Consider the following 21010-nt stretch of genomic DNA (forward strand, 5'->3'; position numbering starts at 1 on the left):
GTTTACTAGGTCTCAAGATTTATTATACAGCTACAGTAATCAAGACTATGTGATATTGGTAAACAGACACATAGATCAATAGAACCAAAGCAGAGAACCCAGAAATAGATCCTTACAAATATGCCCAAATGCTTTTTAATTAATTAGTTTGTATTACAAATTCACATAACATGAAATGTACCATTTTAACCATTCAAAAGTTTAAAATTCTGTGGGAATTAGTACATCATGATATTGTACAACAGTCATCACTGTCTTAGTTCCAGAACTTTTTCATCCACTCTAAGTGAAAACCCCATACTCATTAAACAGTCACTCCTCGGCCGGGCGCGGTGGCTCACGCCTGTAATCCCAGCACTTTGGGAGGCCGAGGCGGGCGGATCACAAGGTCAGGAGATCGAGATCATGGTGAAACCCCGTCTCTACTAAAAATAGAAAAAATTAGCCGGGCGCAGTGGCGGGCGCCTGTAGTCCCAGCTACTCGGGAGGCTGAGGCAGGAGAATGGCGTGAACTCGGGAGGCGGAGCTTGCAGTGAGCCGAGATTGCACAACTGCACTCCAGCCTGGGCGACAGAGTGAGACTCCGTCTCAAAAAAAAAAAAAAAAAAAAAAAAAAAAAAACAGTCACTCCTCATTTCCCCTTCTCTCCAGCCCCTGGAAACCACCAATCTGTTTTCTGTCTCTACAGATCTGCCTATTCTGTGTATGTCATATAAATAAATCATAAGGCCGGGCGCGGTGGCTCAAGCCTGTAATCCCAGCACTTTGGGAGGCCGAGACGGGCGGATCACGAGGTCAGGAGATCGAGACCATCCTGGCTAACACGGTGAAACCCCGTCTCTACTAAAAATACAAAAAACTAGCCGGGCGAGGTGGCGGGCGCCTGTAGTCCCAGCTACTCGGGAGGCTGAGGCAGGAGAATGGCGTAAACCCGGGAGGCGGAGCTTGCAGTGAGCTGAGATCCGGCCACTGCAGTCCAGCCCGGGCTACAGAGCAAGACTCCGTCTCAAAAAATAAATAAATAAATAAATAAATAAATAAATAAATAAATAAATCATACAATGTGTGGCTCTTTCATGTCTGGCTTACTTAGCATAGTGTTTTTGAGGTTCATCCACATTGCAACAAGCATCAGTACCTTATTCCTATTTACAGCTGAGTGATATTCCATCATATGGCTATATCACATTCTACGTATCCATTCTTCTGTTGATGGACTTTTGGCTTGCTTCTACCCTTTAGCTGTTGCCAGTGGTGCTGCTGTGAACATTTGTGTACAAGTTTTGCTTGAATACCTGCTTTCATTTCTTTTTGGTGTATCCGCAGAAGTGAAATTGCTAGTTCATAAAATGATGCTATATTTAATTTTTTGAGGGACTGCCAAACTGTTTTCTGCGGTGGCTGCACCACTTTCTGTTTCCATCAGCAACTGTGGGGATTCCAATTTTTCTACATTCTCACCAACACGTGTTATTTTCTGTTCTTTGATAATAGCCATCCTGGTGGGGGTAAAGTGGTATCTCATTTTATTAAATCGGCATTTCCCTAACGATTGATGATGTTGGGCGTCTTTTCATGTGCTTGTTGGCCGTTTGCCTATCTTCTTTGGAGAAATGTCTATTTTAGTCCTTTGCCTAGTTTTCAATTGGATTGTGTAAGAGTTTTCCATATGTTCTGAATGTTAGACCCTTATCAGATATGTGATTTTTCAAATATTCGCCGGGGGGATTTTAACTCTCCTGACAGTGTGCTTTATTGTATAAATATTTTATCATATTGTATTTTATTCTGAGATGGAGTTTCACTCTTGTTGCCCAGGCTGGAGCGCAATGGCGAGATCTTGGCTCACTGCAACATCTGCCTCCCGGGTTCAGGCGAATCTCCTGCCTCAGCCTCCCGAGTAGCTGGGATTACAGGTGCCCACCACCACGTCTGGCTGATTTCTTGTAGTTTTAGTAGAGATGGGGTTTCATCATGTTGGCCAGCCTGGTCTCCAACTCCTGACCCCAGGTGATCCACCTGCCTTGGCCTCCCAAAGTGCTGGGATGACAAGTATGAGCCACTGTGCCTGGCCTACAGAAACATTTTAATTTTGATGAAGTTCAGTTTATTTATCTGATGTTTTTGGCATCATATCTAAGAAAATACTAACAAATCCATGTCATGAAGATTTCTCTCAATGTTTCCTTCTAAGAGTTCTGTAGCTTTTGCTTTTCTATGTAGGTCTTGAATCCATTTGATTTACTGCCTAAGTAACTTTTGACAAAGATATAAAAGAAATGTAATGGAAGAAAGACAATCTTTCAACAAACTGGACACCCATGGAGTGGGGGCAAAGAACCTCAGCCTAGGTCTCACATCTTCTATAAATTTAACTTGGAAGGGATCACAAAGATTTAAATGTAAACGTAAAATTATAAAACATTTAGAAAAAAACATAGGAGAAAATCTTCAGGATCCAGGGCCAGGCAAAGAATTTTTAGAGTTGACTCCAAAGCACAAGAAAATAAATGTAAAAGGAAAAGTTGATAAATTGAATTTCTTCCAAATTGAAGGCCGGCCTCGTAACTGAAGCATATGGTCCTGCTACACCCAACACTGGGCTGGTGGGCTAACCAGATGGAAAAATACGTTTATCCAAGTATGGCCTGAGGTCTCCAAGGGCCATTCTGTGCCCTGCTGCAGTCAGCACTTGTTGTCATCCCTTCCTCCTAATTTTAGGCTTCCTGCTATTTACAATCCCTGGTCGATGGGCTGTTGACTCTGGGATCAAAACAGAAAAGCAGGTGGGCCCCACGGTGGGCTGTGCAGTTCCAGATGGGTGTCCTTCCCAACCCCAGAGCACTGCACTGTCCAGGGCGTTTGACCTAGTGCCCCTGGTGACTTCATGTCCTGCTGCCGACAGCGCACCGACCCCCAGAGTCACTCTTTGCATCTGTAGGAGCTTTGGTCCGTTCAGCATGACCAGACTGGAGAGGGAGGAGAGAGGCAGGCAGGGCAGCAAAACCAGAGTGACTCAGGGTGTGTGACTCTCAGCGTGAGAGGTGTCTCGGTCCACTGTGCTGCTGCAAGAGAGTCCTTAGACCAGGCAATTATAAACAGTAGAAAGTGGCCAGGTGCGGTGGCTCACACCTGTAATCCCAGCACCTTGGGAGGCCGAGGTGGACAGATCACGAGGGAGGCTGAGGCAGGAGAATCACTTGAACCCGGGATGCGGAGGTTGCAGTGAGCCGAGATCGCGCCACTGCACTCCAGCCTGGGCAACAGGGTGAGACCCCATCTCAAAAAGAAAAAGAAAAAAATTGAAATTTATCATTCACAGTTCTGGAAGCTGGGAAGTTCAAGATCAAGGCACCATGTCTGTTGAGGTCCTGTTGCCTTTTTCCTGGTTCCTAGATGGCACCTTCTACATATCCTCACACGGAGAAAGGGGCACAGGGGCTGCCTCAGGCCCACCTCCTTTGTTTTGAGACAGAGTCTTGCTCTTTCGCCCAGGCTGGAGTGCAGTGGCGTGATCTCAGCTCACTGCAACTTCCGCTCCCGGGTTCAAGTGATTCTCCTGCCTCAGCCTCCTGAGTAGCTGGGATTCCAGTTGTGCCACCACGCCCAGCTAATTTTTGTATTTTTACTAGAGATGGGGTTTCACCATGTTGGCCCGGCTGGTCTCGAACTCCTGACCTCAGATGATTCACCAGCCTCGGCCTCCCAAAGTGCTGGGCTCAGAGGCATGAGCCACTGTGCCCAGCCATCAGGCCCCTTTTATACAGGCAGTCATTCGTTCCTGAGGGCAGAGTCCTCACGACCTAATGACCTCCCAAAGGTCCCACCCCCTACTACTATCACCTTGGGAGTGAGACTATGACGTAAGAATGCTGGGGGGAGTCCAACATTCAGTACATAGCTGGTGGGCTTCGCGGGGGCAGAGGGCAGGGCTCTGTTCTCCCAGGGCCTGTCCACTGAGAAGGCCCCGGCCCTCCCACTGGGCCATTTGGTAAGACTGCAAGGCAGATGGTCAATTCTGCAAAAAAAGAAGAAAAAATCTGGCACCACAGCCAGCTAGTTCACTGAGAAAAGTGACCCTGTCTGGACACATACCCACAGTGGGATGCAGTGGAGAGGCCAGACCAGGGAACCTGAGGCCCAACCAGCGGGGCAGGTTTGAGACAAGACTAGTAGGAGGGGAGGGGGCAGGAGGTTCCCCCCCACCCAACGCCCTTGGCTGAGCAGGGGTGCTTCTGAGCTTGCTGGTGCTCGGACCTGCCTCCCCGGCTTGGACACCTGTGTGGAACGGCGGTCCTGCCCTCAACAAGCAGAGGCAACTTCCTCTCTACAGTGAGGAAATTGAGGCCTGGTGAGGAAGCTGGTGGCCAGGAGTGTGCTAGGGTCCTTGCAAAGTGTCCTGAGGAGACCCACACCTCCCCTGATGCCAGACCACCCGCCCAGGCTGCAGGAGCAGGGCCCTGGGCCTCCAAGAACCAAGGCCTGGCCCAGGCTCCACATCTCCCGAGTTCATCCTGACTCAGACTCCTGGCCTCTGGGAGCCTGGCCCTTCCAGGGAGCTCCAGGGGATGGAACCTCCAGCTAGAGCAGGAGAGCAGGCATGGAGTCCAGGCTTGTCTGAGGGGCCAAGGCCAAGCCCCCTCCAGCCCCTTCCCTGCTCTGCCATTAGGACCTGGCTCCTCCCGACTTCTGTACACATCACATAGGCAGCGTCCCCCCTCTTCGCAGGCTGAGAACATCTGACGTGACCTGGGCACCTGAGGGGCACCCAGCACAGCCGGAGCATGGACCTGGAAAACCTCTGTTCTTCCGTGCATCAAGGTCTGAGTCATGGTTCTTAGCAGCTGCGTAACTCCAGCCAAGCTCCTCCCTGCAATGGGCCTCAGTTTCCATATCGTGATGGCACTAATCACGATGAAACGACCTGAGGAGACTGTTCTGCTGATGGAGTGAGCAGAATCATGAAGCTCTCAAGGCCTAGCCCAGGGCGTGGCAGGCCCGCAGGCGTCCAGGGGAAAAGCACAGATGTGGGAGAAAGGGCTGCCGGGCGCTCCCCGCTCCAGCCGAGGACATGGGGCTCAGGGATAGAGCCCAATACTGTCCCAGAGCTCTGCCCAGGCGCCTCTTGGGGAAAGTGAGACTCAGTCTCACAAAGGCATCAGCCCCACTGAAGACAGGGCCAATCCCCCAGCTCCTCACTCCGTTCCAGGGGTCTATGTCACCAGGGCCTCCTCCAGGGAGCCTTGGCAGCTCCAGATCACCCACGGGCAAGGGGCTGGGACGGAAAGCCCCACGGCATGGTGGAAAGTCCAGAATTCTACAGGGGCCTCTTTGTTAACCTCCATGCAAGAGGCTGGGTGACGCCTGCCCACAGGGGTCAGGCCCCAGCCCGATGACACAGGTGCACCCGCAAAGATTTCAGGTCTTTTTAAAAAAGTGAAGTGCAGACTTGGATCGTGCTTTGCAGTTTTTAATTCCCCTTTAACTATCTCTCGGCTAAGGCATCCATTGACTCACTTAACCATCTGGGGAGAGAAAGGCCACCAGGGAGTGACTTCAGGGCAGGATGGCCTCAAAGGAGAGAAGAAAGCCGAGTTGCCGGGAGCAACAGTTACTGGTCATCCCAAAGCTGCGTGCACTGGTTCCCTGGCACCCCACGGACTTTTATGCATGAACGGTGGAGCCCGTGGGCCCGAGGGTTGCCATTGAACTTGATGTTAGTGAGCTCTCCCCACGTGAGAGCCTGCCCGTGGATGAGCAAGGAGAATGGGGGTGTTGCAGGAGCAGGCAGGGATCCCGTGCAGAGCTGGCCTTCTGTACGACTTCCGCTTGCGCTTACTTAAATATTTTTGCTGTAAATACAGAACTACAGGGGAGAGGGCAGGAAACCCAGCGAGCAGCAGCCCGGCCTGGCTGGGGACAGGATGTGCCTGTTGGAGCGGGGACCCGCAAGGCAGGCAGGCAGGCAGGCAGGGGGCTCCCCTCCCGGGGTCTTCAGAAGGCGAAGTGCAGGGAGTGAGAGCACACTCCACACGCCCAGGCATGGGCAGCGAGAGGGCCCTGCTCCCAGCTCAGAGCTCCCACAACATTCCACACAGGAGCCAGCCTGTTCCCCCGCTGCACTGCCTGATACTCCACAGCTACCCCTGGCTTTTTGATGGACCCCCTCCCCCACAGCTCCCCACGACGTCCCCAGCACCTGACCCCAGGCTGACCACCTCAGTCACCACCTCTGGCCCCACTTTCCTCCCCAGGTTTGTTCCCAAACACCCCCAGAGTCTTTTCCAGACATGCAGAACGCTCAGGGGGACCCTGGGCCTGGAGGCGGTAGGAGAAACCGAGACCGACCTCCGGTCTGGAGAAGAGGTGCCCGCCACTCCCCATCCTGGACTCTGGCTGCCCAACAGCAAATGGCACGCCTGCCCACTTGGGACCCTTGGTGACATCTCTCACTGCATCAGCTATCCCCTCAGCCCAGTACTGCCCGGATTCAGCCTTCCTGGTACCTTCGTCCACCCTTCAGCCCTAACCCTGCTGGCCAGGTCATTCCCTTCTCCCACTCAGTGGGAACACTCGTGCCCAGAGTCCTCTCGTGGTTCTCTGCAGCCTGCACACAGGGCCTGCCTCCCTGGCTTGACCGCAAAGACTAGGGGACTGTGTTACCAAGGCCTTCCACTAAGGCCACCCTACTCCAGGCCATGCCTGCGAGGCTGCCACAGCCTCGGCATCATTGCAGGCCCCGGGCCTCTGCACCTGCTCCTGCTTTACTGGGGGCACTGTCCCCACCCCTGTCCACCTGGGACCTTTGGCTCCTGCCCACTGCAGCTCCCCTCCAGGACACCTTCCCGGATGCCCCTGGAAGCTCCTGTCCAGGCCACAGCATCCCTCAGCCTCTGTCGCTGGTCCTAGGAAGATCTCTAGGGAGCCCTCCCTCAGGGCCACACTCAGGGGCCCCGTTGTGGGGCCGGCCATCTTCCTTCTAAAGCAGCTGGAGGAGGGAAGTAGGGGGTCAGTGCGAGCCTCAGTCCCCAGGCGAATGCGCCCTTTTTAAAGATCAGGGAACTGAGGCTCAGAGAAGGAAAGGACTTGCCTGGCATCACACAGCCAGCCTAAGATGGTGAAGTCAGGAGCCTCCCCGGGAACGCCCAGGGCTGCGGTACCGTCTCCTCCATCAGACTGGGCCTCCACTCGGCTCCTCCCACAGCCCCAGGCGGGCCCCTGAGTAGGGGCTTTCAGCTTGTGTGGAGGTCCCCCAGGGACACCACCCCGATCCAGCCTCCATGGAGACTCTTGCCGGCCACTGGGAGGGGCCGTTGCACCCCGGGCAGCCCCTGCCAGGGCCCTGAGGCCCGAGCTCCCCGCCGAGGGCACCTGTCCCGGCTTTGCCCCATTCGAGCAGGGCCCTGGGAGGCAGGACGGGGCCACACTGGGAAGTGAGAGGCCTCTGAGTCCCGCGCAGAGCAAGTCTCCGTCCCCAGCCCCCAAAGCAGCTGCCCTGGTGGGTGAGTCAGGCCGGTGCGGAGACTTCCCAGGAGCGAGGGAGGGAGCGCAGCGCCTTCATCACAGGGATGCGCCCCGCGGGAGGCTCTGGCCCTGATTGGGCGCCGGGGCGGAGCGGCCTTTGCTCTTTGCGTGGTCGCGGGGGTATAACAGCGGCGCGCTTGGCTCGCAGACCCAGGGAGACGGGCGGGCGCACAGCCGGCGCGGACGCCCCACAGCCCCTCCCCGGACCCGAGGCCAGGCGAGGGCCTGCCAGTGTCCCGGGACCCACCGCGCCCGCCCCAGCCCCGGGTCCCCGCGCTGACCCCATGGCGGCGGACGCAGCCCTGCGCCGGCTTCTGAGGCTGCACCGCACGGAGATCGCGGTGGCCGTGGACAGCGCCTTCCCCCTGCTGCACGCGCTGGCCGACCACGACGTGGTCCCCGAGGACAAGTTCCAGGTGGGCCCCCAGGCCTTGTGAGCCAGGGATAGTCCCCAGGGAAGTTCCAGGAGGACCCCGCCCCATGCCTCCCGCCCCTGCAGATCCCCAGGCCCCTCCAGCCTTCGCCAACTCCCTCCCGGCAAGGAGCCAGGGCGTCCCTGAGGACAAGTTAGAAGTTAGTCCCCTTCCCCCAGCCGTCCCCACACCTCACCCCCAAGCCAAGGGAATGACCTCCAGGTTCCCCCAGTCCCACCCTCAACAGCCTACACCACCACCTGACCCCACCACAAGCCAAGGAGATGGGCACGGAGCTGCCCAGGTCCCCAGCACCTCTGCCTGGGAGCTCCACCCTCTAGTCAAGGTGGAGATGGGCAGGCCGCAGGGTGTGGGGGACCACGGCAGGGACCCTCATGCCACCCCACTGCAGGAGACGCTTCATCTGAAGGAAAAGGAGGGCTGCCCCCAGGCCTTCCACGCCCTCCTGTCCTGGCTGCTGACCCAGGACTCCACAGTCATCCTGGACTTCTGGAGAGTTCTGTTCAAGGACTACAACCTGGAGCGCTATGGCCGGCTGCAGCCCATCCTGGATAGCTTCCCCAAAGGTGGGTCCTGGTGGGCTCAGCCATGCTGGGGGCCTGGGGCAGCTGCTGTCACCTGCTCAGCCCAGCTGGACTGGAACCAGAGTGGTGTTTGAGGAGCCCGTGGGTGATGTCCCAGGACGATCTTGGATCCTAAGAGGCAAAGGGGCCAGACTCACCCACCTGGCCAGGGTGTCCAGTTTCTGGGGCCCATCCTTCTCCTGGAGAAAACCCTGAGGTTGGGACCCTGCTCCTGCCCCTGAGCTGCAGATGTGGACCTCAGCCAATCCCGGAAGGGGAGGAAGCTCCCGACCATCCCCAAGGCTTTGGTACTACCACCCAGACACCCCACCAAGAGGAAGGCCTCAGAAGAACCTCGAGCTGCCGCACCAGCAGCCCTGACTCCAAGGGGCACTTCCAGCCCAGGTACCCCACAGGGGAAGCCAGCCGGGGTCTCCAGTCTTCCCCGGGAGCCCATGCCCCCTCCCCACCCGGGCTCCCACCCACTGGGCGTGGAGCCAGCCTGCCTGGGGCTGTGGGGGTCTCCTCTGGGTACTAGACCAACACACTGGACCAGCCTCTCAGCTCCCTCCTACCTGAAGGGTGACCTCCCCAGGGCTGGCAAAGTAGGCAGGCGGGTTTCCTTTTACTGATGAGAAACCAGAGCCCGGCAAAGGGAATACCCAGCACTGGGCCCCCTCCACCCCTCCCTCCTCCGGCCCCTGCTCACCAGCACTCACCCCCACCGAGAGGGGAGGCCAGGCTGCCCCCAGCTCCCCCGTTCAGGCTCTCAACTGAAGGCCAAGCCCCCCAGGAAGGCGGAGAGCAGCGCAGAGCAGCAGCGTCTTCCACTTGGGAACGGTGAGTGGGGCCCAGTGGGAGCGCCTCCCTTCTGCCTGGCCAGGGGCAAGGGGTCAGGGGTCAGAGCAGGGCCTGCCCTCTGAGACCCTGTCCTAGGGGCTCCCCATGCTGGCCTGGCGTGTCATTCCAAGGGCCTAAGCTGCACCACCAGACCCAGGAAGGGGACGCCTTGGGTCCATGCACGATCTTGCCAGTCGCCCCTGCCCCCACCACACCCTGGTTCTGGGACCCCCTTCTCAGGCACTTCTCTGCCTGTCCACTCCCTGTCCTTCAGGACCAGTCCAGACATGGCTTCCTCCAGAAAATCATCCCTGGCCCCCAGCTGCATGCAGGCTGAACCCTTCCTGTCCCCTTCTCCTTCCTTCCCAGGGCACTGGACTCCAGAGACCCCCTATGCCCACTGCTGCCCTCCCTGAGGGCAGAGCCTAGGAACTCTGTGTCCCTCCCAGCACAATGCAGGGCCCATGTCATGGTGGGGGCTGGTCATTGGGCATTCCTTCCTCTCCATTGTGCCAGCTCTGCTGACACTGCCACCCCCAGCACATGCACACACGGGTGCACACACGAACACACACGTTCTCATGTCTCTGCCCTTACCTGTGGGCTGTCTGCACAAGGCGGGGCTGGGCTCCATCCTCGGCCTGCCCTGGCTGGAAGGAAAGGGCTCTGCAGCCCCGTACTGCCTGCTCCTGGCACAGAGTTTGTGCTCGGGAACTGTCTTCCCCATGGGTGACCCCAATGGGTGCTCCCTTTCCCAGGGATTCAGACCATGTCAGCTTCAGTCCAGAGAGCTGTGACCATGTCCTCTGGGGACGTCCCGGGAGCCCGAGGGGCCGTGGAGGGAATTCTCATCCAGCAGGTGTTTGAGTCAGGTAGATGCTGTGGCGGGGAGACGGGACTGACGGGGAGACCCAGGCTCCAAGATGGAAGGAGGATTGCGCCCCTGTGTGCCCCTCCGCGCCCCTCTCCACGCCCCTCCACGTCCCTCCACGCCCCTTTGCACCCTGGTGGTCCCACAGCAGGCAGGGCTGTCGCTCATGTAGCCAGAGTTGCTGCCTGTGGTTCTGATGACTTTGGAGGAGGAGAGTGGGCACTGAAGTCTCCCTATCGGGGGACCTTCTTCAAGGCCGGTGGTCTAGGCCCACATCCCAGCCCAGGATGCGTTGCACCCCCAGTCATCTCCATCCATGTGCATGGGCCCTCCTGGGCCATGGGGCTGCATCCTTAGAAAGTTCTGTCTGTGCTGCCGAGACCCTCCAGGGTGTCTGCATTCTTCAACCAGGACAGCCTGCAGCGTCCTCGCCCCCCATTCCCTGGCCAGCCACTGACCCCATGCAATCACCAGTGCCATCTGACCAGGGCACAGCAGGGCTGCTGGTGGCAGACCCACCGTGCCATCAGGCGTTCCATCTACAGTCCCTGCCACGGCGTCTCCTCGGTGCTGGGCATGGGCTGGGAACACGAGGCACAGCCAGGGCCCTGGTCTTGCACTTCTGGGTGGTCCCAAGGCCCACTGTGTTACTTCCTAAGGCTGTTGGATCAAATGGCACAAACTGGGAAGCTTGAAATGACAGAAATGCCAACATCAAGGTGTCCCGGGGCCACACTCCCTCTGCAGGTTGCAGGGAAGAATCTTTCCTTGTCCCTCCCAGCTGCTGGTCGTTATGGGGGTATCCCTGTGCCCCTTGTTCCTGGGCTCGGGGTCCCACCACTCCAGTCTCTGCGTCTGCGGTCTCACAGCCGTCTCCCATGTGTCTTCTTTACAACGGCACCAGTCATTGAACTTATGGTCCAGTGTGACCGCATCTTAACTAATCACATCTATAATGACCCCAATTGGTTCTAGGTGGACGTGAACTTTGGGGGACACTATTGAACACCCTGGTGTAGACCCGGAACAATCCCCGGGCCCCAGACTGGGGTGGGGGTGGGCTGGAGGAATGCAGGCTGTGGGAACTCCACCTGTCTCTGCTAGACCCCAGTCTGGGGCCTACACGACTGCCAAGGCAGGTCCTGCTGGGTAGGGGAGCCAGGACCAGCCGGTATCTCCTCCCAGGGGGCTCCAAGAAGTGCATCCAGGTCGGGGGGGAGTTCTACACTCCTAGCAAGTTCGAAGACCCCGGTGGTGGGAAGAACAAGGCCCGCAGCAGCGGTGGCCTGAAGCCTCTGGTTCGAGCCAAGGGAGCCCAGGGCGCTGCCGCCGTAAGCACCTGACCGTCCCTGGGGAGCCCGGCTCTTGATGCACCCCCACCCCAGGAACAGCATTGCCTCTGGGGGAGTGGCTCTGCTGGGGGGCTGGCGGCTGCTGCCGAGAGACGCCTGGTGCCACAGCTGTGTGCACCCTCGCTGTTCAGGCTGCCCCCATTGCTGACGCCCCTCTTCCTTGCAGGGTGGAGGTGAGGCTAGGCTGGGCCAGCAGGGCAGGGCTCCCGCCCCTCCAGCCCTCCCCAGTGACCCCCAGCTCCACCAGGTAATGCCCTAGACCACAGGAGGGGCCCCTGTTTGTCCTCGCTCCCCTCGGCTGGGTCCTGCCGCCTCTGCCTTGACCTGGGCACTCAGGGATGAGCACTGGGGCCTGAGCCCCTCCCACAGGGCAGAGCTCTTTTTCTTTAACAGACAGTATTTTCTCCTGATAATATACAATTGTAATATTTAAATAATTCAGAGAAAGTGAGGTCTTCTCAGGCTCTTAAAAGCACAGCGTTTGGTCCCGGCTGTACGCACTGCTCTCAGCTGGGCCCGTGGGTGGGCCGGGCGCCCCTGCTACAGCCAGGAGCTTGAGGGGCCACTGGGAATGCCAAGCTCGTCCTTGGTCCCCAGCATAGTTTCCTAATGGGGTGGAAGCAGTGTGGTGGGTGCCTGCCGTGGTGAGTTACAGATCTTGACCACTTGGCACCAGGGGCTCTGTGGGGCCTTGGCACTTAGGAGTGACAGGGCCCAGTCCTGCCCTGCAGGGGCACCCAGGCTGGCAGGCCTCTGGCGGATTGTTAGAATAAGTAAGGTCGTTGCTGTGCAGGACCAGCCTAGTCTGGCTGACTGGAGGGATTCTGGAGGAGGTGGTATCTGGGAGACCCCTGAAGGCACAGCAGGCACCATCCAGGCAGGGCACAAGGAGGGTGGCGGCTGCGGGTGGAGGGTTCAGCAGGTGCTGAGGTCAGGAGAGACCTCCCTGGGCCTGGCCCCACTTCCCTGTGAGGAAGGGTGCCTGTGGTGGGTGTACAGTTCCAGCCCCTGGAACACAGCAGCCCATGAGAAACCGGTTTTCTTCCCAATAGGGACGGCCCCGAGGGGTGTCCGTTAGAGACCAGATGGATGGGGAACAGGTGGTCAGGGCGGAATTTCGGGCCCTAGCAGCATGGGAGCAGGGCAGAGACTGGGGAGTTCAGGTACCCAGAGATGCTGGGGGAGCCGTTTGGGAAGGAGGTGGCTCTCGGGAGGGTGCTGCACCCCAGCCCAGTCTGCATGGGCATCTCTTGCCTGTGCCAGAAGAACGAGGACGAGTGTGCTGTGTGCCGGGACGGCGGGGAGCTCATCTGCTGTGATGGCTGCCCTCGGGCCTTCCACCTGGCCTGCCTGTCCCCGCCACTCCAGGAGATCCCCAGGTGAGCCTGCACCTCTGCCAGCGCAACCAGGTCACCCCAGTTCACAGCCACCTCCACCCACTGACCCTGAAGGGAAGCCTCCCCAGGCTCTCCCATCCCTGACGGAAGGGGGCTCTGAGTCAGGTCACTGGGCCATGGGGCCAGGGCCTGGGGTTTTCCCACCCTGCCACCTGCCTCCCAGCCTGGCCACACCGGCTGCCCAGCTGGGCCCCTGAGGGCAGCAAAGCAGAACAGAGGACCTGGGTGAAGATGCCACCCTGTCCAAGCTCATCCCAGGCTGCAGCCCCCACCCCCAAGCCCCGCCCCAGAGTCCCACCCCAGACAGGGCTGGGGAGCACAGAGGCCACAGAGCTGTGCCCCCAAGGGCAGGTGGGAGCTTGTCCATCAATGCACAGGACCCCGGGCTTAGTGGGGGTGGGAGGCCTCCTCTGTGTTCACATCCCAGCACTCCCTCCGCACAGGCCACCGAGCCCTGCCCTCACTCCAACCCCACAGGACGTGGCAGTCTGTGGGAGGAAGAGCTCTGGGAGGAGTGGGGACCCACGTTCAGGCGAGGCTCTGCCCCAGCCCCTGAGTGGCCGTCACCAGGCCCCCTCTCAGCCTCTTGCGTCATCACTAGAATAAGGGGCACAGCCAGGGGCCTCGCTCGGCTCCTTCTGAAGCCGTCCTCCTTGCTGTCTCTTCCTGCCCTTGATCGCCTCCCATTCTGCTGGGTGCCATTCCCCTTAAGGAAACAGGGTGGGTCCCAGGACATAAACAGTCAGCTTAGGGAGGCCACTGGCAGGGCCCAGCCCTGAGAGGCAGGCAAAGCCACTGTGGGCTCGCAGGCGTTGGGGATTCCTGGGGTTCATCAGAGAGCACACCAAGGGGACCCTGATCGTGCTGGCCAGGGCCACCCCACTAAGGGTAAATGTCCCCCTGGAGGCTCTCCCTTCCTGTGTCTCTGCCCATCTTCCTGCTGTGCCTCGGTTCCCCCTCCGTAAAAGGACATGGTGTGGCGGAGCCCTCGAGCCCCACCCGTGGGTTTGGGGATCTGTCACCCGCTGTCTTGTTCCGCATGTCTCTGACTGGTAAACGCACGAGCAGTGGGACCTGGAGGTGCTCCGGCTGCCTGCAGGTGACAGTCCAGGAGATGCAGCCCCGGGCAGAGGAGCCCCGGCCCCAGGAGCCACCCGTGGAGACCCCGGTATGGCCACGCCCACTTCTAGGCCGGGCCACCCCTCCTGTCTGTCCCCTGGAGTCCTGTGGGACAGGCCTGCCCCAGCCGTAGCACTGTGCCCCTCATGCCCAAGCCTGGTCCTTGTGGTCCCCTGCGGTGGAGCCCCCATCATGGTTCCTATGGGCCGAAACCCAGCTCTCCTGGCTGCGGATCCACCCTGGGGAGGCACTATGAACGTTGATAACGGCCCTGGAAGATGTGCTCGTCGTTCTGCTGCTGTGAACACAGGAGAGCTACTGTGCACAGGCCCAGTGTTCCCTCTGACAGCCCTGAGGGCCAGGGGGCCCTCGTGTGTAGACGGGGGAAAAGGGAGGACCACAGAACCAGGAACTACCACAGGCCTTTCCCACTCAGTGTGGACGCCTTCCACCACGCCGGCCCTCGCCCCCACCCTGCTGCCCCGGGTTTCAGGGTCCCAGCAGTCACTGACTCCCGGGTGGTGCTCGGCAGGTGCCCACGGCCCCTCTGATGCTGACCCTTGGGTTCCAGCTCCCTCCGGGGCTTAGGTCGGTGGGAGAGGAGGTGAGAGGTCCACCTGGGGAGCCCCTAACTGGCATGGACACGGCTCTTGTCTGCAAGCACCTGCCAGCCCCACCTTCTGCAGACCCCCTGCCAGGGCTGGACTCCTCGGCCCTGCACCCCCTACTGTGTGTGGGTCCTGAGGGGCAGCAGGTGAGCGGGGAGTGCAGGCCAGGGTGGGCTCTTCAGAGAGCCCAGGATCTACATGGCGGATGAATTCACCTGAAACAGGAGGAGAGGGAGGCCAGGCGGGACAGGGTCTGGGAGGCACAGGGCCTGGGGCTGTGGGGGAGCGTGGGGGGCTTCAGGGAAAAGGGGAGGCTCCTAGACCTCCACTCCAGCTCCTGGCTCTGGGCATTACTGCTCCCCCCACAAGGCAGGACAATGAAGGGGGGGATGGCCCAGCGCACATGGGAGCCCGCCCCGCCCTGCCTCAATTCCCCTCACTGCAGTCCTGTGGGCACCGCCCTTCAGGAGACTCCTGCACTCAGCCCCAAAGGAGGCCGGGCCGGCAAGTGGGAGAGAGGTCTCCCCTGCATCCTGGGGATGGGACTGGTCCCACTGTCCTGCAGCCTCGGCCGCACCGTGAGGCTTCCCACTTGCGCCCAGACCCGCTGTCTAGTCCTGGGTGGTCCCAGGGGAGAGCACGGAGGGCTTGGGTTCAGCTATGTTTCCCCCCGGCCCCCTGTGTCACCCCATGGGGTCACCTCCCACAGAGTCCAGCTCCTGGCGCGCGGTGCGGGGTGTGCGGAGATGGTATGGATGTGCTGCGGTGTGCTCACTGCGCTGCTGCCTTCCACTGGCACTGCCACTTCCCGGCGGGCGCCTCCCGGCCTGGGTGAGTGCGGTTGGCATGGAGGCCCAAACCCACACCCACACCATACAGCTCAAACCACACCCCATCCACACCCTACACCCTATACTCATCCCACACCCCCCACCCACCCCACACCCACACCCTACACCCCACCCTATAACCTGCACCCCACTCCCACCCACACCCCCCACCCACACCCTATACCCCACCCACACCCTGCACCCCACCCACACCCGACACCCGACCCCACATCACACCCTATACCCCACCCACACCCTATACCCCACCCACACCCTACACCCGACCCCACATCACACCCTATACCCCACCCACACCCTATACCCCACCCACACCCTACACCCGATCCCACATCCACACCCTATACCCCACCCACACCCTATACCCCACCCACACCCTACACCTGACCCCACATCCACACCCTATACCCCACCCACACCTGACACCCCACCCCACATCCACACCCCCCACTCCAACCCACAGCCCCCACCCCCACCCACAACCCCCACCCTGCACCCACACCCGACACCCACATCCCACACTTCAAACCCACATCCTATACCCCACACCCACATCCTACACCCCACACACCATACCCACACCCTACACTCCACAGTCACACTCCACTACACTCCCACTCATACCCTACACCCCATCTCATATCCTGCACCTCACTCACACCCCACAGCCACACCCTACTCCACACCCCACACCTCCCACTCCCACCCCATAGCCCCCACTGACAGCCTGCGCCCCACTCCCACCCCACACTCCCACCCACACCCTACACCCACCCCATACCCTACACCCATCCCACACCCTACACCCCACCCAAACCCACCACTCCCACTCTCCACCCACACCCCTTCCTCACACCCCACACTCCATCCCCCACTCACCACCCATGCCCACATCCCACACCCAACACCACCTCCCAGCACCCCACACTCCATACCACAGAGGTGGCACTCCTGCTACCCCCAAGCCTGGCAGCCCCTCATCCTCTGCTGCAGGACGGGCCTGCGCTGCAGATCCTGCTCAGGAGACATGACCCCGGCCCCTGTGGAGGGGGTGCTGGCCCCCAGCCCCGCCCACCTGGCCCCCGGGCCTGCCAAGGTCAGTGCCACAGGAACCCTCCATGAGTGTTGTTGGTGGGGGTGGGGGACCCCTCGGGTTGGGGTGGGGGCAGCACATCTCAGGGCAAACCCTTGGTGCCAGCTTCGAGGGTTTGCACCATACACACTGACCATGAGCTCATTATCTGTAGACAATAATTTCCCTTTAAACCTAATTCTTTTTGGCAACTTAAATATAGTTAAAAGGAAGCTCCCTCCAGGGTTGGTGACTGACATCACGGTTGGTTGTGTGGCTGCCTCACAGCACAGGCCTGAGAGTCTCACCAGGGTGCCCTGGTGGGGTGAGGGGAGAGCAGGAGCGCCAGGCCTGCAGGAGCAAACCCCCACCCGTCTGACCCCTCCAGGCTGTCTCACCCGCAGTCCTCCCTGGGGCCGGGATCCACCCCATTGTGTGGCCTGAGCCTCTCAGAGAGGCAAAGCAACCCTGGGTCCAGCCAGTAGCTCTTCCTTTCCTCCTGCTCCGCTGTCAGAGAGGACCCGGGCGGTGGGGGGACCCCTGACTGCTGGGGCAGCCTGAGTCACTGCTGCAGGAGCCTCAGGGGTGGTGGCCTCTTGCCCTGACTGTCCCCAGCAGAGGCCTCCTGAGCACATCCCAGCCACCAAGGAGCCTTTAGGGATCCTGGGGTGATTACATGTCCCACCTGCTCCACTGGCCCACGCACTTTCCCAGCTCTGCCTCCACCCCATATACACCGTGTGGTGACAGGCCACCCCGGCATGGTACTCCCTGGGCAGGTGACGGGCCACCCTGGCACGGTACTCCCTGGGCAGGTGACAGCCTGCCCCAGCATGGTGCTCCCCAGGAGGGTGACAGCCTGCCCCAGTATGGTGCTCCCCAGGAGGGTAAGAGCTCACCCCAGCATGGTACTCCCCAGGCACGTGACAGGCTGCCCCAGCATGCAGGCTCTGGCCTGGCATGGCACAAGCCTCAGACCAAGCCCTACCCTTGGGGCTTTTGTGGAACAGTGGCGTGGCCCACAGCTGTTGCTGTCCCCTTCCTTCTAGAAGCCTCCCTCCTCATACCACCCACTTGGAGTCGGGGCCCAGCCAGGCCTATGCAGATGCCCCTCCCCAACCCCAGGCAGCTTTCTTGCAGCTGCTCCTGCAGCGCGTACCTCGTCATTAACCTACTGGGTTCTGTCTTTGAACAGCACAGACCTCTGTGTTTTCATTGCGGTGTGAAATGTGACGCCATGTTAGAGGAAAAGTTCTGGCTGGCCTTGGCCCCTCCCCAGCCTGCCCCCTTCCCCCCGGGTGGTTGGGTGTACCCCCAGCCTGCCCCCTTCCCCCAGGGTGGTTGGGTGTGCCCCCAGCCTGCCCCCTTCCCCCCGGGTGGTTGGGTGTGCCCCCAGCCTGCCCCCTTCCCCCAGGGTGGTTGGGTGTGCCCCCAGTCTGCCCCCTTCCCCCAGGGTGGTTGGGTGTGCCCCCAGACCCCGTCCTGAGCAGGTCTCCCACCCAGTGGTAGCATCCTTAGGACCAGGGGGCATCCAGGGGCTTTCCCCTCCGGACTGAACAGCGCCTCCCTCAGCCACGCAGGGCTGCAGGGCCTTGCAGCGCCAGTGTTCACCCGAGTGGAGGAGCTGGGATGTGGCTGTTTGGGGCTACAAATGGGCAGTTCCACAGGGTTCAATTTAATATGGTCTCCTCTCTGCTGGGGGTGCCCGCCTGGGGACGTCCCCCCACTCTGGCCGCTCACCCATGGCGTGGGCTGGCCCTGGTGGTGCTTGTCGGGGGCGGGGGTGGCATGGACCAGACACTTTCCTCTCTGGGCCTCAGACTTCCCCTCTCAGAGTGGGGCTTCCTTGCTGGTTCCCTGAGCCCTCTCGTTTTCCCCAGGAGGCCACAGTGTGGAGGCTGTCTGGGGGCCGTGGGCAGCTGGCCGTGGGCAGCGAGCAGGACCCTGGGCAGGCAGCCCAGCCCCAGCATGCCCACATAGCCCTGTGCCCCCACCCCCAGTGGAGCTGGGTGTAAGAATTCCCGTCTCAGTGTGGGGGGAAATATCCCCGCCGCCCGTAGGCCCTGCGGCCTCTGTGTCTCCGCCAGGGCTGTGGGAGTTGGGTTGACCTCTTCTCTTTCCTGGGTTCCAGGATGACACTGCCAGTCACGAGCCCACTCTGCACAGGGAGGACCTGGAGTCCCTTCTGAGCGAGGTAATGCCTCCCCTGGCCTCGGCTGCACCTGCTGCTCCTCCACTCCCCCTCCCCTGCCTCAGCCGGCACCCAGGCCCCCCACCCTGGGCACACTGAGGACTGCCAGCCCCCGCTGCTCCTGAGCCATGGAAACTCAGGCTGTCCCTGCGCCACCAACCAGGAGCCCCAGTGCTTGAGCCCCTGGCATCCCCCCACAGGAGCCCCCCAGTCCCCCACAGGAGCCTCAATGCTGCTGGGCCCCTGGCACCCCCCAACAGGAGCCCCCCCCGCCCCTGCCCCGGCAGGAGTCCAGTGCTGCTGAGCACCCCCAGCCCCTCCCCGACAAGAGCTCCCACATGGCCCCTTGCCCAAGGGCCTAGACCCTGGCAGGCAAGGCTCGAGCACCAGGCTCAAGATCCACTTTCCCAGGGAGGGTGGGGTGTGGGAGTGGGGGGGTCTCGGGCCCCATCCCTCTGAGAGTTGCTTGCCCCTCCCAACTCAGGCCTCTCTATGCTAAGATGGGCAGGTAGAATCTGTGGGCAAAATGTGACTTTTAAAGCCTCTGTTTTTGGCAAGAGGATAAGCTCCTCCAGCCTCCACAGCTTCTCCTGTGTCTGGTGTGGCACCTGGGGGTCCCAGCTGACCATGGGGCAGGGGTCCTGCCCTGTGCAGTGGCCATGCCCCACACGCCCTGACTGTGCAGATGTCTGTAGAACCTCAGGGTCTGAGAGTGGGCCAGGGGACCCAGCGCTGGGTAATGGAGCTGCCCCTCTGGACGGGGTCCCCGGATATAGCTGGAGAAATAAGGGTCAGGCTTACAGCCTCTCCAGGGTGGCGGCCTTATTCTGCTGGCATTGTGGGGCCTGTGGGAATATCCTGTGGGAACATCAGGCTCCTGAACAGAATGAGAAGCAGCCAGCCCTGACCCGTGACCCCGAAGGAGCCACCCGAGGAGGCAGAACTGCCATGAACTGCCATGGGGCTGTGCCCTGGGCTTACAGGATGCGGTGAAATGCACAGGACGGGGTCCTCCTCTGACTGGCCTGTGCCGTGGGGCCTTGGGCCTCAGTTTCCCCACCTTGGATGGAATTCAGTGAAGTGCACAGGATGGGGTCCTACCCAGATGGGCCTGTGCCATGGGGCCTCAGGCCTCAGTTTCCCCTCCTTTGAATTAGAGGGAAGGTTGGAGGATTCTGTGGCCATGGCGGGGCGCCCCTGGAGGTTCTCACAGTTGCTCCGTCCCGCAGCACACCTTTGACGGCATCCTGCAGTGGGCCATCCAGAGCATGGCCCGCCCGCTGGCCGAGGCGGCCCCCTTCCCCTCCTGACCCTGGACGGCCGGGACACGCAGCTCTGATGGGAGGGCGCCGAGAAAGACACCTCCTCCCTCAGCCCTGGAAGCCGGCCGGCTGGGACCAAGAAGGGGACAGTGCCACGTCTTGTCAGTCCTCAGCTGTAAACACAGCCCTGTGTTTGTGGGGACACCAGCCATCATGTGCCTGGAAATTAAAATCTGTGGTTTCGAGGTGCTTGTCAGTGGGGGCATTTGTTTGGGGCGTTCGTGTACCGTGTGCCTGGTGCCTGACGTGTTGGCCAAGCTGGCTGGAAGGGAGCTCGCCGTAAGGGAATGGGGTGCCTGTGGGCAGGAGTTCACCAACAAAACCACGAGGCTCTGTTCCATGCCCCCCACTGCCCCCCAGCAAAACCCGAGTCCTTGCTGTACACCCCGCAAGACCCTGCGTGGTCCGGTCCCCAACCCCGGCCTCCACCCCTTACTGTGCTCTTGGCTTCCCTCCGTTCCCCCAGCAGCCAGGCTCGTTCCTACCTGCCGGCCTTCGATAGGCGTTCCCTCTGCCTGGACGCTCCTTCCCCTGGGGCTCTGAGTCTGGCTTCTCATCATTGACATCTCAGCTCCAATGTCACCTCCTCATTCATTCATTCAAGAAACCTTTATCATACATCTTCCATATGCTGAGTATTTTCCTGGGACTTAGGGGGGCCCCAAGGAACATTTTGGTGGGAGGGGTGGATCATGTAAAGAAGGAGGGTGGCCCTGGATGGGGTAACTGCTGCAAAGCAGGAAACAGGCAGAGCAGGGCTGGGCATGTGATGGTGTCACAGGGACCCTCCTCGGAGGAGGAAAGGAGCTTCGGGGCGCGCCTGGCAAGTGCAAAGCTGTGGGAGCAGGGTGCATGCCAGGGTACGCCAG

At 60.3% G+C, this 21010-nt stretch overlaps 1 protein-coding gene across 1 annotated transcript; it reads left to right on the forward strand.

The window, feature by feature from the left end:
- Positions 1–7635: 7635 nt before the first annotated feature.
- On the forward strand, positions 7636–20401 carry AIRE (autoimmune regulator). Its single transcript, XM_007969822.3, has 14 exons — positions 7636–7940; positions 8350–8524; positions 8771–8926; positions 9287–9361; positions 10120–10233; positions 11418–11563; positions 11751–11831; positions 12848–12963; positions 14050–14149; positions 14672–14854; positions 15418–15539; positions 16550–16652; positions 18760–18822; positions 20049–20401. The coding sequence occupies exons 1-14, from the start codon at positions 7809–7811 to the stop codon at positions 20127–20129; spliced, it is 1647 nt and encodes a 548-aa protein (XP_007968013.3). The 5' UTR covers positions 7636–7808; the 3' UTR covers positions 20130–20401.
- Positions 20402–21010: the final 609 nt, after the last annotated feature.

The sequence above is a fragment of the Chlorocebus sabaeus genome, chromosome 2 (assembly GCF_047675955.1).
Source record: "Chlorocebus sabaeus isolate Y175 chromosome 2, mChlSab1.0.hap1, whole genome shotgun sequence".
Classification (NCBI taxonomy): Eukaryota; Metazoa; Chordata; class Mammalia; order Primates; family Cercopithecidae; genus Chlorocebus; species Chlorocebus sabaeus.